We start from the raw sequence: 18,970 nt of genomic DNA, 5'->3' as shown, positions 1-18,970 counted from the left end.
GTTAGAGGATGATACGTACCGAGTTCAGTTTTGCAACCGAAGAGAAAGTCTCTTCATAATCTATCCCATAACACTGAGTATAACCTTTTGCAACAAGGTGTGCTTTAAGGTGAGAAATCGACCCATCTAGGTTGTGTTTCACCGAAAAAACTCATCTACAACCAACCGGTCTTTTCCCTTTTGGGAGTGATGCTAATGTCCATGTTTAATTTTCATATAATGCATGCATTTCTTCATCCATAGCCACCTTCCATCCTGAATGCTTCAGGGCCTCCTGATAGGATTGTGGTATGGAGACAGACGAAAGCAAAGCAAGAAACTGAACACACTCAAAGATAATCTATGAGAAGACATAAAATTGGCAATTGGATGAGATGTAGTACAAGAACGGGTTTTGTTTTGTAATGCAATAGGCCGAGTATCAAATTCAGGCCCAGTTATAGTAGGATGAGAAAGACTTACCTCAAATGCATCGGACAATTCCACAAGAGAGAGGATGGCTGGTGCTTCAGGGGGTTGAGTAATATCTTCATTAAACGGCACAAGCGGGCATCAAGAGATAGGAGGAAATGTAAACCCTGGAGGAGTCTCATGCGAGGAGTAGAAGGAAGTGTCTTCAAAGAAAGTCACATGCCGAGATACCATTAACCTCTAAAATGTAGTATTATAACAAATATATCCTTTCTGAGTTTGAGAATACCCAAAAAAAAAACACACGTCAGAGACCGAGGATCAAGTTTACTTTTATGTGGTGAAGTATCATGAACAAAACATGTGTAACCAAATACTTTAAGAGGAAGAGACAATGAATCTTCACCCTGAAACAAAACAGAATATGGAGTTTGATTTCTTAGTACTGATGAAGGTAACCTATTGATGAGAAAACATGATGTAAGAATAGCATGAGGCCAATAAAAGTAGGGTACCTTCATGGAGTAGAAGAGGCCCCAAGAAACTTCAAGGAGGTGACAATTCTTTTTTTCAACAACACCATTTTGTTGAGGGTATAGGCGCATAGTGTTTGATGAAGAAGCCCATTACCCTCACAAAACGATTTAAACTCATTAGAAAAATATTCCTTAGCATTATCGGATCTAAGGATTTGAATTTTTTTTTCCAAATTTGTTTTAGAACCATTGCATGAAAGTTTTTTAAAAAAGAAAGAACTTTTTATCGTTCTTTAAACAAAAACAACCAAGTCACTCAGGTAAAATCGTCCACAAAAGTAACAAAATATTCAAACTGAGAAATGTTAGAGACCTTTAAAGGACCCCATACATCAAAATGTATTAATGCAAATGGAGCAGTACTAGTAGTGGTAAGACGAGGAGAATATGTACTCCTAACATGCTTATTTAATTGACATGCCTCACAATTGAAATTAGACAAAGATTTAAGAGATGGAACTAAAGAACTAAATGATGAGGTAAATGGATGACCAAGGCGGTTGTGCCACAGTTGAGCCTTGGATGTAGTGGATGAAATAGCAATTACTGGTGGAAAAGTAAAATAGTATAAACCCTTTTTCATGGCTGCCACCAATCACCTATTTTGTTGTCAGATCCTAAAATATATACGAAGATGGTGAGAAGATGATAGAACAATTCAATTGTTTGGTTAATTGACTAACGAAGAGCAAATTTAACAAAACTTGAGGAACAAATAACACATCTTGGAGAGGAATAGATGTCGTAAGAGAGGAGGAACCCTTGCCAAACACATTGGTTTGGGAACCATTAGCAATAATGACAAATTTATGAGGAAAGCAAGGAGACAATGAATGAAGCATGTGTTTATTACCTGACAAGTGTTCGGAAGCCTCAAAATCAATGATCCAAGAGGAAGGGGTTGAAGTGGAAGAAAGCATACTTGAGGCAATGGCAGTGGCAGCAGTAGGGCATGGTGGAGTAGCGTACTGATCCAATAAGGATTTTAGCTTCTGAATTGCAGTATAGTCTTCTACAGAAATAGTCACATTCCCAAAATGAGAATCAGTCTCAACCTCCTTTTTTTCAACATTAATTGAGGCTGGATTGGCTGTCGCCCAATCAGGCTTGCCATGGAATTTCCAACATGAATCCACAAGGTGGTTCTGACCACCACAAAAAATGCACAATCAAGGCTCAGTGCAGGAATGTGTCGGACTTGTTCGACCACCTCTATTGCAGCCTCCTCTTGTTTTTCTGCCGCGTCCTCAAAATGTACCCCAATTACCAGAGAACATAGTTGATGGGGCATCAATCTGAGAAGGAGGAGATGGATCAGGAATCCATAACAACGTAGCACTGATGTCATCAAAAGAGGGAAGAGCAGAGGAACTAAGAAGCTATGTCTTAGCCACCTCTAGATGCGGCTTAATATTGGAAAGGCAAATAATCGTTGCAAGGGCCTCACTCTGTTTTTATTGAACACTAATGTCGGTAGAGTATGGTTGAGCAATTTTCCATTCTTGGAGAAGGCCACGAAACTGGGCTAGAAACTCATGAACATTATCTCCTTGTTTGGTAGCCAACATACTTTGGAAAACATCATATACTCTTTACAAGGAAGCGGTACTGGAATAAATCTTAGCACATGTGTCCCAAATATCCTTGGAAGTTTCCAAGTGAACCATATTTTTAGCAACATGCTCTTCCATGCTGTTAATAAGCCAACTGATAGCCATGTTATCTTTTTTGACCCATTTATTTTAGACTTCTTTTTCTTCATCAATTGGAGAAGGGATTTTGATAACATGACTGAGAAGGTCACGAGTAATGAGAACCATCCGTACCAATTGTGACCAGCTGAGGTAATTGGAAAGACCTCTTAGTGGAATTGTAGTAATTCAAAGTATGTCACTCTTATTACTCATATGTCCACTCTCCATGTTGACGGAAATCAACTAGTGAGGTCAATTATCAAAGGGTCTCAAATAACAATTACACAACGTAATTTGAAGCACCCTTAGACCAAATTAGCCACCAAAAATAAGTAGAGAATATTTTCACAAGAATAAGCACCAAATCATGGAAAAATTGGTGCTTTTGTCAAGTGATAACAAGAACCAGTCACTACTCAACTTCTCTTATATTTATAAAAAAATAGAGAGAAGAAAATAGATGCAACTCTTATCCTTAATCTAAACTCAACCACAAAAATGAAAGCAACTTTAGACAAGGCCTTTCTTGGCAAACCGACAAAAATTTCTTGGCAAAATAAATTCCAACTCATGGGAACACTTCAACAAAAAAAAAAAAAGATTCAATTACTGAAGTTCAAACGCAAAAATAATAGGGATAAGTGAGTGCTAGAATTTCATTAAACATATAACGGTCATCCAACAATATAACACACTCCTATGAGTAACGTTAGATTATAGAATTGACAGCAACATATACTGGAATCCCATATCAACAATGTTTCATTCCCATTACATAAAGGTAACTGAATCCAAATAACAAAAAAAAAAACAACCTTTGATCAATCATGTAATTTTGCTACAAGAGGATCAAGACTACAACCTCCTTTTAGTCATACAAGATAGATCTTCACAATGTTTATGAAGATTATCTTGACTTGACATGAATCAAGAATTCAAGACGAGGGGAAAAAATGGAAACCATAAAGAGAGAATATGAAAAAAAATAAAATAACAGATTTTACCTATCTCTTCATGGCAGAACTCCTTCTTCTATAAACAACTTCTACAATGGATGACATAACTACTGGAATATGGATCCTAACCTCCATGGTCTGATACCATCTAGAAGTTAGGACCCTATGAACATGACTTTAGGTTAACGTGGAAGAAGAAGGAGAGAAGAGAGAGAAGAGGGAGAAGAGTTTGGATTAAGGGAAGGAGAAAATGCATCAAGGGAGAAGAGAGGGTGGCTGGAAGATTTCTCAAAGAGAGGAGAAGGCTTGAATGCCTTACGTCTTAGCCAATGCTCTTATTTATAGTGTTACAAAGCCTTTAGGGTTACAACTCAATAGATTAAAAGACATACTAAGACAATGTATTCACATCTTCATGTCATCCTTAAGGAACATACCATAAATAACTACTTTTCCACTCCTTTGACGTGTGGGCTTCTAGCCTTGAGCTTGTGGGCTTGAGCCCATCTTCCAACACAGGGGAACTCAAAAAAATACCTCTTGGGTGAATAATAGACTTGACTCATGCTTAAATGCATCTAAAATGTTTGAGTTGCAAATATTAGAAAAATAATAAAAAAATTATCATCAAAATATGGATGAGGGTCAACCTAGGTCAATAAAAAGTAATATAAATTTTTTTTGGGAAGGTAACAATAGAAAGGTGGGGCAGGTTGATAGGACCACGTTTCCTCAAACTCAACCCCAAACTGACCCAAACCTGCTCCTATCCCATTCCCATAAATACAAAGGTTTTATTATTGTAGACTATTTATTATTTATAAGCCCTTACATAAAATGCATTCAATTTCAATAAACTATTTTTCTTTTTTTTCTATCCTTTATTTTCTCTCCATGCATCCACTAGTGTGTGATGAAGCCTTATGATGCTAATATTGTCCATTAATGGGATTTGCAAGACTTAAAGTAACCAAGGGAGTTGGCACTTTCATGTCTGGTTAGAGATAGTTGAACCAATGCCAACATAATTGGGCCATATGATTAAGCTTGTCCCATATTAGACAGTGGACATTAATTTGCTTGTTGTCCACTCCTAAAGTGAGCATTGTGCATGAGCAGTACTCATATTTGTGAGTCCTTGGTTATTGTTGTAGAGTGGAACCTCAAGATGATTGACAGTAAGAGTTCTTCCATTGAAGACAATGATTCCTGCTGAATTTTAACGAAGAGTTTGCTTGATAGATCTTGACAGAATTGGAGGATCATTTTACTGGAAAATGATTGCAATTGTAAGTCATGAAGGATTACCATAGGGTTGAGTTCGGCACAAGGAGATAATGAGGGTCAGAAGATGTTACGAATTTGATGCCCCAGTTTAATACTAAAGAGAGCAATAATAATTAAAGAAGAAGAAATAATCAAGCACGAAGAACACAAGATTTATACGGGTTCACCTCAAAGTGAGACTACGTTCTGTCTTTCGTCGTTGTAATAATTCATTATGATGATGAAGTAGTTTACAAGAGAAATCACACACCTATCTCTATAACAACTAAAGATCCTCAATCATAACCCTAACAACGGCGCCCCCAAATATAAAGAAAAAACTAACTCAATATTAATACAAGTGTGAAATCCCTAAACTACCCTTAATGAAATTGCAGTCAATATATCCGCGTATCGACTATGCGTAAGGTGTTAATTAGGCTCCATAACTTAACAATCTCCCACTTGGAGACTAATCCATCATCAATATCTCCTTTGCAGTGGCAACAACTTATCAATCCTCAGAGAGAAGTCCAAAGGAAGTTGCACACAACTTTAGTTTCTCAATTGTAATGATCTTTGTCAACATATTAATCAGATTCTGATTCCCTTGAATCTTCTCAAGTGCTAAGACTTCATCCTCTAGAGCCGATCTAATGGAGTGATAACACACTTGTATGTGCTTTGTTCTAGCATGATAAATAGGGTTCTTTGGTAAATGAATAGAACTCTGACTGTCACAACACAACAGATTCTTCTCATGCTTGAGACCTAATTCTTCCAAGAAAGACTGGAGCCATACCATCTCTTTGATGGCTTCAGTCACTGTTTTATATTATGACTCAGTAGTGGAAAGAGAAACTACTTTATGTAACATAGAGACCCAACTAACTCTAATTGGTGTACCACCCAATGTGTATACATATCCAGTGGTACTCCTCTTGTCATCAATGTCTCCAGTCATGTCAGCATCTACATAACCTTGTAATCCCAAGTCTGACTTTTTGAAACATAAGGTTGAGTCTGCAGTGCCTCTCAAATACCTAAGAATCCACTTCAGTGCTTCCCAATGTTATTGACCTAGATTACTCATATATCTACTCACAATTCTCACTACATGAGCAATGTTTGGTCTAGTGCACACCATGTCATACATGAGACTGCCAATAGCAAAGCATAAGGCACATTGGCCATGTAGGATCGCTCCTTCTCTTTAGAAGGTGACTGCTCCTTAGATAGCCTAAAATGACTAGTCAAAGGAGTACTCACTGGTTTTGCATCATTCATGTTGAATCTGCTCAACACCTTCTTCACATATTCTTCTTGTGACAGTTTCATGACATCAGTATCCCTAGTAATCCTCATCCCATAGATGTGTTTTATAGTATTCAAATCTTTGATTGTAAACTTCTTGGACAACTTCCTTTTTCAACTTATCTATTTCCTATTTGCAAACACCTGCTATCAACATGTCATCAACATATAGCAGTAGAATGATGTAGAAGTCATCAAGTTTTTTCACATAACAACAATGATCTACCTGTCACCTCAAGAAACCAATACTAGTCATGAAGATGTCAAACTTCTTATAAGTGGTCTTGGAGCCTATTTAAGACCATACAAGCTCTTTTGAAGTTTGCACACCATTTTCTCCTTTCCTTGTGCTTTGAAACCCTTTGGCTGCATCATGTAAATTTCTTCCTCCAAATCACCATGAAGAAAAGTTGTCTTTACATCCAACTGTTCTAAGTGAAAATCTTCATTTGTCAGTAGTCCAAGCAATGTTCTAATAGTAGTCAACTTCACTACTGGAGAGAAAATCTCAGTGTAGTCAATGCCCTTTTTTTTAAAGCCCTTTACAACCGATCTTGCTTTATACCTCTTGTTGCCTTCATATTCGCCTTTTATTAGGTAAAACCATTTATTATGCAAAGCCTTCTTCCCTTTTGGTAACTCGGTCAACTATCATGTTTGATTGGATAAATGTGAATTTATCTCATCCCTCATGGTCAACTCTCACTTGGCTAATTCTCAACTTGTACAACTTCCTCATAACTGTCTGGTTCACCTTTATTAGTCTATAAAATATAATTCAATTCAGGGGAGTATCATTGCGGTAGTCTGTTAGTTTTGGTAGATCTCCTGAGTTCATTCAGAGGAATATTCTGACTTTTAGGGGTATGTTTTCTTGGTCTTCCCGAGCAATATTCTCCAACTCAATAATTAGAAGATCTTTCAACTGAATCACTTCAAGCTTCTTAGCTTCATTATTTATGCTCTCAAAATTTGTTCTCAACTTGCCTTTATAAAGGACACTTGCATTGAAGATCACATCCTTGCTCTTGATAACCTTACGATTTTGTTCATCCTTGAAACAATGACCAAACTCGGCACCATCATAGCCAATAAAGAAACATATCTTGGATTTAGCATCAAGTTTACTTCTAACAGCAGAGTCAATGTGAATATAATAAACACAACCAAACACTTTCAAGAAAGAAAGGTTTACCTCTTTGCCGCTTCAAAACTCTTTTGGTATTTTGCAATCCAATGTTGTTGAAGGACCTTTGTTGATCAAATAGGCAGCGGTGCTAATAGCCTCAAACCAAAACATCATTGTTAATCCCCACATGTAATCTCATGCTCCTAGCACGCTCGTTCAAAGTCTTGTTCATCCTCTCACCCACACCAATCTGTTGAGGTCTTCCAGGAATGGTCTTCTTCATTTTGATTCCATTATCAACACAATACTGCTTGAAATCATCCCCTATGTATTCTCCCTCATTATCTGATTGCAGACACTTCACTTTCAAATTTGTCTCATTCTCAACCATTGCTCTCGATCTCTTGAATGTATAAAAAACATCATATTTGTTTTTTAGGAAATAAATTTATACTTTTCTGCTTGCATCATTAATAAATGTCACATAGTAATTAGAACCACCAAGGGAAGTAACAATCGAAGGTCCCCACACATCTGCATGAACCAACTCCAATTTTGTTGTCTTTTGCTCCTTTCCTGCCTTAGAAAAGTTAACCTTTTCTGCTTGCAAAAAATATAGCCTTCACACAAACTGTTGTTTACAAATTTCAACCCCGATAGCTTCCCTTTAGACTGAAGCACTTTCATTCCCTTCTCACTCATGTGATCGAGCTTATAATGCCACAAATCCGAATTAGTAACAGCATTAGCAGCTGCAACTTTGTCTCAGCAACTCGAAATGATGTAAAGAGTTCTAGTTTTAACTCCTCATTCAACAACTATGGCTCCCTTAGTGACTTTCTTGGCAACACCATTAAAAGTTATATTATGTCATTCATCATCAAGGTGCCCTACTAAAATCAGATTACGCATTAGTTTTGGCACATGTCTCACCTTATCAATTTTCCACACCGACCCTTTTGACATCCTCAAATTGACATCACCAATATTGGTAATATCCAAAGGTTCTCCATTAGCAAGGTACAACTTCCCGTGATTTCTAACAACATAATTCTCCATGATCTCACGGTGCGCAATAGTGTGAAAAGAAGCTCCTAAATCTAACACCCAATAGTTAATAGAGCTATCAATCGATAAGAGGAAAACATCTTGTACTTCTACAGTCACTGTATTTGCAGCATAATTTTTCTTTTCATCCTTCTTCGATGCTCTACAATTCTTCTTTATATGACCAAACTTGCTACAATTCTAGTATTCCACATTCCTTCCGAATTTGGACTTGCTTCTTCCTTTTCTTGACTTCCATCGACAATTGCCCTTGTTAGAATTCCTCTCGAAATTCTTGTCCCTAATATCAACATTAGGGTAGAATTAGATGTTCACGATTCTTTGTTCGGAGTTCTTTCTACGAACTTCCTCAACAAAAATATCATAATATACGAGACAACAATGACGAATTGCTTATAAGCCCAACCAAGGTTATTCAATAATGAAATGGCCGTATCCGTGTCTTCCGCTAGTGCCTCCTTACTTTGCAGCTAGAAAATAACCCAAAGATTTAAATCATGATCCAATAAAGAATCTAGATCTGACTGTAAAGACTGAATCTGTTGCCTCAGGTAAAGGCCTGAAGTTTTTATTGGTAGGCACGCATGGCTTTCACATCACAAGTGCCGTCTAAAACAGGCAGCTGATCTTCCTTATCCCAAACTTTTGACTCGCATTAATTATTTATTTATTATATTTCAACGAGTGGAGGCCAGCCCGTTTCGAAATACAAAAAGATAGAATCGAAACTTGAGTTGCTTGGGTATGGAAAGCGTAGCTATCCCGGTTGCAAGATTAAGCTCCGGCGACGGTGCCATGCCGTGTATCGGCATGGGGACTGCAGTGTATCCCATAATCGAATCTGAAATCACGAAATCAGCCGTTCTTCAAGCCATCGGGCTAGGGTACAGACATTTCGACACTGCATCTATCTATCTGACTGAGAAAGCCCTGGGAGACGCCATCGCTGAAGCTTTACGCAATGGTCTTCTCAAGTCCAGAAGTGAAGTCTTTATCACCTCCAAGCTCTGGTGCTCGGATGCCCACCGCCATCTTGTCCTCCCGGCGCTCCAAAAGACTCTCCGGTAACACAACCTACTAGTTTCTCGTTTTTGTTCTTGAACAAGATGATGGCTTATATCTTATTTGCATCCCTATTACTATCTCGCAGGAATCTTCAGCTGGAATATCTTGATCTGTACCTTATTCACTGGCCTGTGAGCTCAAAGCCTGGAGAATTTATTGTACCTGTGGAGAAGGAAAATTTACTTCCCATGGATTTCGGTTCTGTTTGGGAAGCCATGGAGGAGTGTCACGCACTCGGACTTACCAAAGCTATTGGCGTTAGCAACTTTTCTTGCAAGAAACTGGATCTGTTACTCTCAACAGCCAAGGTTAAACCTGCAGTCACCCAGGTAAGCTGATTTAGCGCCACGAACATCACACATCAGAAATATTCTTTGTTAAGCACAATTCACAAATATTAGTTCACCCAAAAGATCGAAAAAATTGGAGCAACTCATATTTGTTTTTTCACAATTTTGGAGGTGGAGATGAATCCTCTTCTGCGACAAAAGAAACTTAGGGAGTTCTGTGAGAGAAAGGGGATAGACGTATGCGCTTACTCTCCCTTGGGAGGGAAAGGAACTATCTGGGGAGACAATAAAGTAATGGAATGCCAAGCCCTGAAAGAAATTGCAAAGGATAGAGGAAAAACTCTTGCCCAGGTGTGTTTGAGGTGGGTTTACGAACAAAATGTGAGCGTATTGGTGAAGAGCTTCAGCAAGGAGAGGTTGAAGGAGAACCTGGGGATCTTCGATTGGGAATTGAGCGAGGATGACTTGCAAAAGATTGACCATCTTCCACAGCATAGATCTGTTTCTGGAGAAACTCTCAACCTTGTCTCTGAGAATGGTCCTTATAAGTCTCTGAATGAGCTTTGGGAGGATGAGGAGTGATGATCGGAGGGCTAATAACGTTGTCACCTCCAGCTGCGTTTGTTAGGAAGAATGAGCAGAAATCCGCCATCGAGGGGTCAAGGTATTCCGGCCACAGTCTTGTGTTCAACATTTATAATTTCTAGCGTAAAATTGTTAAATTTTATTTTACAAGAAATCAGAGTGCCATTGCATTAACAGAGAGATCCGGTGCGAACTTCAGCACGGGATGAACAAAGTGGAGAGGAAATGTGAAGCATATTGGGTAAGAGCAAAATTCATTTTAATCATGCATAAATTCATAAATTAAGGAGAAACCCTAAACCTCCCGTCATGGTACTCATATTCCTAGATAATTCTAAATCACCCTTCTAGTCTATCTAAGGTTTGATCGATAGAGATCACACACAGATTTGCTAGACCAAATATTATTTTGACAAAAATATGTGGTGAAAAATTCACATATAACTTATCAAATATCTTTCCCATTAACGGATGGGCAGTTACAATTGTTCACTATTTCTTACTTCTAAGGGAAATTATTTTCAAAGAAAAGGTAAAAAATTGTATTTGTCCAACATTCTCTCACTTCACCCATGCGAATACTTAATATGTATCATTCCATATTGATGCATCTTTAAAAATGTTTCCTATAGATATAATATCTTTATATCCAAACAAAAGAATATTAAATTGTATGAATCGTGATGGTAAGTCCTTTAGAGTAAGTATTACCTTTCATGTATTACAATGCAACTGTCTCCTTTGAATGAGAACAATATGTGACACATATCTTTATGAATGAACTTCCAAATGCTCATATAGGATCACCAAAATTTAAACATACATTGGCATTCTCTAAACGCCATATATACAATTACAATAAGAGAAGAAAAATATGAACTAAAAGGAGTTTTTTCTTTTTTTTTTTTTTTACAATTGACAAAATGTGATATAAACATATGGATATCTCGATCTTACAAAATAATTACACCGTAGAACTAAGTCACATATGTTGAACATGACCCTTATAAGGAATATGTGGTAGACCTTTTGTCAACGAATTCACAATCATTAATCCAGTGATAACGTGTTCCACAAGTACTTTGTTTGTTTTGACATGTTCTCGACTAGTTAAGAACTTAATGTCAATATGCTTACTACGACTTTTGCTCGTATTGTTTTTAGCCAAAAACACTGTTACAGAATTATCGCAGTAAATCCTCAATGGTTTATAAATTGTGTCAATAAGTTTAAGCCCAAAAATAAAATTCCTCAACCATATAGTTTGTGATGTCGTTGCAAAATACGCTACAAACTCTGCCTATATGGTAGAAGTAACAATGAAATATTATTTTGCACTTCTCCAAGAAATGACCCCTTTAACTAACAAGAAGACATATCCTGATGTTGACTTTCTCAAGTCAAGGCAGCCAACAAAATCAGAGTCTGAATATCCAATCACCTCCAGATGATCAAATTGCCTATATGTAATCTTGTAGTCTTTTTTCCCCTGAAGGTACATAACTTTCTTTGCAACTCTCCAATTGTCCAAACCTAAGTTACTTTGATATCAACCCAACATTCCAATTGCATATGATATGTCAAATTTTATGCAAACCTGAGCATACATCAAACTCCTAACGACAGAAGTATAAAGAATGTTTTTCATTTATTCCCTCTCCAAATCATGTCTAGAACTTTATTCCAAATTTAACTTGTTTCCTTTGATAATAGGTGCAACACCAGATGAACAAGTTTTGCATATGAAATCTCTCTAAAACAAATAGAGACTAAATCAAATATTGATTTTTTATTTTAACAAAGTATAATAAGATAAATCAGTATATTATTCACACAATTGTAACTCTACAAAAGAATAAAATGCACATAAGGCTAAGAATAAGATGTTATAGGTGCCAAAGTTTGAATACATAGAGTGATGTAAGGGTTCAAACAAATTTGTAGCCATTCAAAACATTCATATGTCATTATGCAATTATGACTATGAAAGGTTATTCATTTCCTCGTCCATTGAATGAATAGCAAACACTACCAATAGGCCTTCCTTCCCAACAGTTATGTAGGAAACAAGCCAAGTATATGTCTTGAATGGATTGCCTTATGGATAATTGATTTTACTTGGTATTGTAGTTCAAATAATAAATTTGGTAAAAAATTCATGATTTCAAAATCTTTGAAAAACATTTTAAAGATGAAATTAAGTATATATAATTTTTTTAAAACAATTGATGCCCTAAGCTCTAATCAAACTAACTAAAGCTTTGGGATGGATTGGCCATTCTCTTACATGGCTAGAATGCTTCATATCTAGAAACCGAAATGATACACTTTGGTTTTGAAGTCTTTAGTTGATTAGTCTTCTAAAGTCCTTTGAAGTATCTTGATCATCTTAGTAAGTATGGTTCTTCTTCTTCTCTAATTGACGATTCTTTCATCATAGATCATCATGATTGTGTGTCACTCGAAGGCTAGGCACATTTTTCTTATCTGAAACATTTGATAAACTCATATGCAAAATTCGTAACAACATGTTAATATTAAGTTATTATCAAAACATGAGGAATCCAAATACTTGGACCAAAAACAACCTTTTATCGACTATATTTAGAAGTTATTGGTATACAGAAATAGAATACCTAGATGATTATATTTGGGAATATGGTATAGAACCCATATTTGAGAATCACTTAGGGTATGTTCGGAACCCCTAGAAAATAAAAGAAAATAGAAAATAAAAATTTAACCATTATTATTCTCAAAAATATTTAATAAAAATAAGAAAATATTGAAATTCTTTTTTTTCTTTTTGGGAATATCACTAGAATATCTGAATAAATTTTTTTTAAGATAAGTGTAGAATGGATATTGTTGGAAGACAGGGCCCAAGCTCACACAACCAAGGAAGACCCACATATCAAAATGTATTAGAAGATGGGCCTAAGCCCATAAGACCAAGGAAGACCCATGGATCCAAGAGATATAGAAGATGGGTTCAAGGCCTATAGGCCCACATACATTGATGGCAAGATGATAAATAAAGGGTCGTCTCATAGAGATGGTATTGATGTAATTATGTTAAAGTTCTAGGGTTAAAACCCTAAACACTAAACCCTAAGTTCAGGGGTATTATTATAATATTGTAATTTCATAAATCTATAAATAGAGCTTCTAAGGGGAGGGTTAGGAATAATCAATTCCATAACCCTTCTTCCTCCAGTTTTCTCCCAATGGGTTTCTTTCCCTTTTTATCGATGAGCTAAATTTATGGAGTCCTGAAAATCAATATGGTATCAGAGCTTTGATTTTCAGGACTCCGACTATGGTTTTTCAGGTTTTTCTCTCCTTCGGTTTTCCCATAGTTGTTGAATATTAGTTTTTAGATTTGTTGCTCCTTTTCTCCCATATTAGTTTTTTTACTTCTTCCAATTACTAGTATTTTATGTTCTCTCTTCTCCTCAATTTTTTATTTTTTACATTGGGGATGTGCACGTGTCTTCTTATTTTTTCCCTCTTCATATCATCAACATGAATTCTCTTTCCCCTTTCTACGTTGCTACGTTGTGCGGTCTTCCTTGCTCTAATTTCTTAACACTGTCACCTCACTCATAAAACAAAAAAAACAAAAGCTTCCTGAAATATTTTACTGCTTCATCACTTTTCTATCTCAAAAGGAGTCACGTCTTGAAGCGAATTCAAGCTTCTACGACAGCATCAACAGAAACTCGTTTGTCAATACTTTTTCTGATCCTATTTGCAAGCTTAATCTCTAGAGGATTATAAAAAAAAAATGGGTCTCCTTCTTGAAGCCACGAAAGTCGTGCCACCATGCGGAATTTCAAGGTCGGTGAGAAAAGCAAAAGAGAATAGCTTAAGAGCCGGAGGAGGTGGCAATCGATGGTTCACGAACCATCGCCTAGATGGTTCACGATCCGTCACTTAGGTGACCCATCCGTCAAACGGTTTTCCACTAATGGTGATCGCTGGTTATGACCTTCGGTTTTCTGCCGTTTGGTGGTCTCCTTTGATGGAAAGGAGCCTATAAAATGGGGTTTGGTCTAGCAGAGGCATGTCTGACCATTGCCATTGACAAACCTCTGTGATAGACGAGACGTTCTGTTTGTCGGAGACGATAGCCGAGAAGCTCTGTTCGCCGGAGACGATAGCCGAGAAGCTCTGTTCGTCGAAAGTTGACGCCATGTCAGGAGGTACGATTTTGGTTTATGAATTTCATATATGTTTCCGAAATTCTATTTTTAAAGTATTCCTACATGTGGTACAGAAAAAAAAATCATTTTGTTCAGTTGGTCTAGTATTTGCAATCAAATTGTTTGAAGCTACATGTTACCAAAGTAACCTCTGTAGTGTAGAATAATTTACTAGAAATACATAGATGTTTGTATGGAGTTATTTATGCAAATTGTGCTCGACCCAAAGGAAGACACAGTTTGGCCAAATCAACAACGTGCCCGTGATGATAAATGTGTGACAATTATAAAGACTTTTCATGTGAACAATAGTCGGTCCAAAGAAAGGTTATTGTTTGACAGAGCTGATTGTTAGTATTTTATCATTGCACTGAGGGTACCACTTACAATTAATTTCTCTGTCCAAAGACTATAATGTTGTACTAGGTATCTTGAGATGGGTCCCCGATTTGGATTTTTTTTTAGTACATGACTTTTTTTTTCTTTATATGACATGCTAGTTAATGTGAGCATGCTTGTTTATTTTGTTCTATATATAGTTTTTGTTGCTACTGCTACAAATGTTACTACTCAAATAAGCAGCATTCCAATGTTGAGCGGGACAAACTTTAAGGCATGGAAAGATATGATGGAAATTGTCCTCGGTTGTATGGATTTGGATCTTGCACTTTGGGCAGAGCAACCCACTTCTACTCCGGACAACCTCAATGAGGTTAAAATTGATAAGTGGGAGCGCTCTAACTGAATGTGCTTGATGATCATGAAATACTCCATTTCGGATGAGTTTTGGGGCTCTATGACTAAGAGCAAGAGAGCCAAGAAGCTCCTAGAGGAAATTGAACAATATTTTGCCCAGAACGAAAAATCGGAGGTGAGTAGCTTTTTAGCTAAAATCGTTTTGATGAAGTATAAGGGCAAAGGGAACATAAGGGAGTACATCATAGAGATGTTTCATTTCGCATCAAAACTCAAGTCATTTAAGATGGAGCTGTCTGAGGATTTGCTCGTGCACTTGGTTTTGATATCTCTTCCTGCACACTTTTGGCAATTCAAAATGAAATATAACACTCAGAAGGACAAATGGTCCCTAAATGAGCTTATATCTCACTTTATGCAAGAGGAAGAGAGGCAGTTGCAGGATCAGACTAAAAGTACTTACTTGACCTCGACCTCTCAAAACAAGAAGAAGAAGAGAGGTAAGGATGCTGCGGAAGGTTCTTTTTGGAAAAAAAATGAAGGCTATCAAATCCGACCGTGATGGTGAATACTTCGGAAGGTATGATGGATCAGGAGAATAACGTCTAGGACCTTTTACGATTTTCCTCAAAGAGTGTGGAATTACTCTGCAATACACCATGCCGGGCAAACCCAGCATGAACGGTGTTGTAGAGCGATGAAACCGAACTCTTAAGGATATTGTAAGGAGTATGATTAGTTATTCCTCTTTTCCAGAGTCACTTTGGGGAGAAGCTTTAAAGACCGCATTGTACATCCTTAACAGGGTACAGAGCAAAACAGTTACCAAAACCGCCTATAAGCTTTGGAACGGCAATAAGCCTAACATTAGGCACTTGCACATTTGGGGTTGTCCAGCTGAGGCGCGGCCTTATAGGCCACATGAAAAAAAACTGGACTCAAGGACGGTTAGCTGTTATTTTGTTGGTTACGATGAACGCTCTCGGGGCTATAAATATTACGATCCCACATCAAGATCCTTCTTTGAAACGGGAAATGCGAGATTCCTTGAGGATATTGAGTTTGGAAGGGAAGAAAACATAAAGAATATTGTCTTTGAAGAAGAATCTGTTATTGACATTGTTCAGGTCTCTATACCTATTGTTGCTCAAGACACGGTGCAGGCACTAGAGGACAATGTTCAGGCTCCTATTCCTGAGATTGTTCCAGATCAAGACAATAATGAGATTCTTCCTCTTGCACCACCTTTAGAACAAACTCAACAACCTCAAGAAATGCAATTAAAGAGATCCACTAGGGAGAGGAGACATGTGATTCCAGATGATTATATCATATTTCTCTAAGAACATGAGGATGGCGTTGGATTGACAGAAGATGACCCGATTAACTTCTATCAAGCCTTGCACAATTCTAACTCTCAAAAGTGGATTGATGCCATAAAGGATGAGATGAAGTCTATGAATGACAATGACGTTTGGGATCTCATCGAGTTGCCTAAAGGTGTGAAGCTCATTGGTTGTAAATGGATATTTAAAACCAAAGGGATTCAAATGGCAATGTCGAGAGATATAAGGCCCGTCTAGTCGCTAAAGGCTTTACTCAAAGGGAACACATAGACTATAAAGAGACTCTCTCCGGTATCTTCGAAAGACTCTTTTAGAACAATAATGACACTAGTGGCTCATTTAGATCTAGAGCTATATCAGATGGATGTCGAAACTACATTTTTCAATGGAGACATGGACGAGAAGATTTATATGGTACAACCAGAAAACTTTGTATGTGGTGATCCAAAGTCTATAGTTTGTAAATTGAAGAAATCCATTTATGGTCTCAAATAGGCTTCCCGTCAATGGTATCACAAATTCCATTAAGTCATAACATCGTACGATTTTTAGGCGAATGTTGTTGATGACTATATATATCATAAGTTCAGTGGGAGTAAATACATCTTCCTAATATTATATGTCGATGATATTCTGCTCGTTAGTAGCGATATAGGCTTACTACACGAAACCAAGAAATTTCTGACGAAGAAATTCGAGATGAAAGATCTTGGTGATGCCTCTTTTGTATTAGGTATACAGATATTTAGAGATTGTTCTCAAGGTATCCTTAGGTTGTCACAAAAGAGCAATATCGATAAGGTTTTGAGCAGATTCGGCATGCAAGATAGTAAACCAGGAGACACACCCGTCGCTAAAGGAGACAAGTTTAGTCTCAAATAGTGCCCTAATAATGATCTTGAAAGAAAAGAGATGTAGAAAATTCCCTAAGCATCAGTAGTGGGAGTCTAATGTACGCTCAAGTTTTTACCCGTCTCGACATAGCATTTATAGTAGGAATTCTGAGCAGGTATTTGAGTAATCAGGGTATGCAGCATTGGAAAGTAGCCAAACGCATGATGCGTTATTTGAGGAGAACAAAAGACTACATGCTCACTTATCAGAGATCAAACAGTGTAGAGATCATTGGGTTCTCTGACTTTGACTTTGTCGGATGCCAAGATAGTAGACGCTCCACATCAGTCTACATCTTTATGTTGGTTGAAGGAGCTATCTCATGAAAGTCTGCTAAGCAGACTCTCATAGCTTCTTCAACCATGGTTACGGAGTTCATTGCTTTTTTTGAGTGTCCAACCACGGAATATGGTTGCGAAACTTTGACACTGGGCTGCGAGTGGTAGATAGCATTGACAGGCCATTAAAGATTTACTGTGACAATAACTCGGCGGTACTTTATTCTAACAACAACAGGAGCTCAACGAAGTCAAAGTTTATCGACATCAAGTTTCTAGTTGTTAAGGAGATAGTTCAAAATAAACAGATTTCTATAGAACATATAGGGACGGACTCTATGCTAGCAGACCCATTAACCAAAGGTTTAACACCTAAGGTCTTTTATGAGCACACTGCTCATATAGGCGTTATTTCTAAGGATACCTTGGTTTAGTGGGAGTCCTTTTTTTGTACTATATATTTGCTTTAGACATTGAGTTATTCGATTTTTTATGTAATAAAATTGATTGCTTATTATTCTATTTATGAACTTGTTTGTGTTCTTCTATGTGCAATGTTCACATTGCATTAAGGACTTTGGAAAGATCTCACTAAAGGCTAAAGAGGGACTAGTTGGAAATAGGCATGTCTGAGATCATATTGCATGTAATTTTTATGTTACTCATCCATATTTGATCTATGTCATTGAGTGTATTAGTATGGTGATTATCGTGGTTTAGTCACGACTGTAATGTGATGAAAGTCACGGTGGTTCCATTATTAATATATAAGATGGTTCCATTATTAATAGTATACAAATGGGCGCCTAAAGAATTTGTCATATAATTGTTTCAGGAATAACATATAACCCAAGTGGGAGATTGTTAGGAAATTCACATTTCCTATTCTAATTTGGGAAACATATTTATTATTCAATTATATTTTCTATTTTTAATGGAATAGGCTGAAATTAAGTGATCTAATTTTGTTAAGCCCATTAAGGAATATGGGTCATAGATATGGGCTATAAATATGGAATAATAGAGTAGATATCATAGGGAATTATGGGAACCCTATATAAGGAGATACATTATGGTTATGGTCCCCAATATATTAAATCACATACAGTTTCCCTTCTTCCCATCCAGAAGAGAAACGAATATCCTATTGAGGAACTAAGGAGATTTAGTTGAGGATGATCACAAAACCAAAAATTCTTTCATTGATTACTACAGAATTCTGCAATAGGTGGTCGTT

The 18,970-nt window shown here is 37.1% G+C and overlaps 2 protein-coding genes across 2 annotated transcripts; both read left to right on the top strand.

Annotated features, from left to right (window-relative positions):
• The first annotated feature begins 9,118 nt into the window (after nt 1–9,118).
• LOC137941547 (non-functional NADPH-dependent codeinone reductase 2-like) lies at nt 9,119–10,478 on the top strand. Its single transcript, XM_068787009.1, has 3 exons — nt 9,119–9,438; nt 9,525–9,768; nt 9,901–10,478. Exons 1-3 carry the CDS (start codon nt 9,119–9,121, stop codon nt 10,309–10,311), a joined length of 975 nt encoding a protein of 324 aa, XP_068643110.1. The 3' UTR covers nt 10,312–10,478.
• Nucleotides 10,479–15,264: 4,786 nt separating this feature from the next.
• Nucleotides 15,265–15,777, top strand: LOC137942828 (uncharacterized). Its single transcript, XM_068788561.1, has one exon. The coding sequence runs from the start codon at nt 15,265–15,267 to the stop codon at nt 15,775–15,777; it is 513 nt and encodes a 170-aa protein (XP_068644662.1).
• Nucleotides 15,778–18,970: the final 3,193 nt, after the last annotated feature.

The sequence above is a fragment of the Aristolochia californica genome, unplaced genomic scaffold (genome assembly GCF_029961685.1).
Source record: "Aristolochia californica isolate CCGP_79_NKW_82.1479 unplaced genomic scaffold, dmAriCali1.0.hap1 SCAF_10, whole genome shotgun sequence".
Lineage (NCBI taxonomy): Eukaryota > Viridiplantae > Streptophyta > Magnoliopsida > Piperales > Aristolochiaceae > Aristolochia > Aristolochia californica.
Note: the sequence above shows the minus strand (reverse complement) of the source record. Positions and strands in the feature narration are given on the sequence as shown.

What these genes read in the sequence shown, in the direction of transcription:
- LOC137942828 (XM_068788561.1), top strand. Translation starts at nt 15,265, where the DNA reads ATGTGCTTGATGATCATGAAATACTCCATTTCGGATGAGTTTTGGGGC.
- LOC137941547 (XM_068787009.1), top strand. Translation starts at nt 9,119, where the DNA reads ATGGAAAGCGTAGCTATCCCGGTTGCAAGATTAAGCTCCGGCGACGGT. An exon ending in GCGCTCCAAAAGACTCTCCG is followed by an intron (nt 9,439 to 9,524) that starts GTAACACAACCT and finishes ACTATCTCGCAG; the next exon opens with GAATCTTCAGCTGGAATATC. An exon ending in TTAAACCTGCAGTCACCCAG is followed by an intron (nt 9,769 to 9,900) that starts GTAAGCTGATTT and finishes ACAATTTTGGAG; the next exon opens with GTGGAGATGAATCCTCTTCT.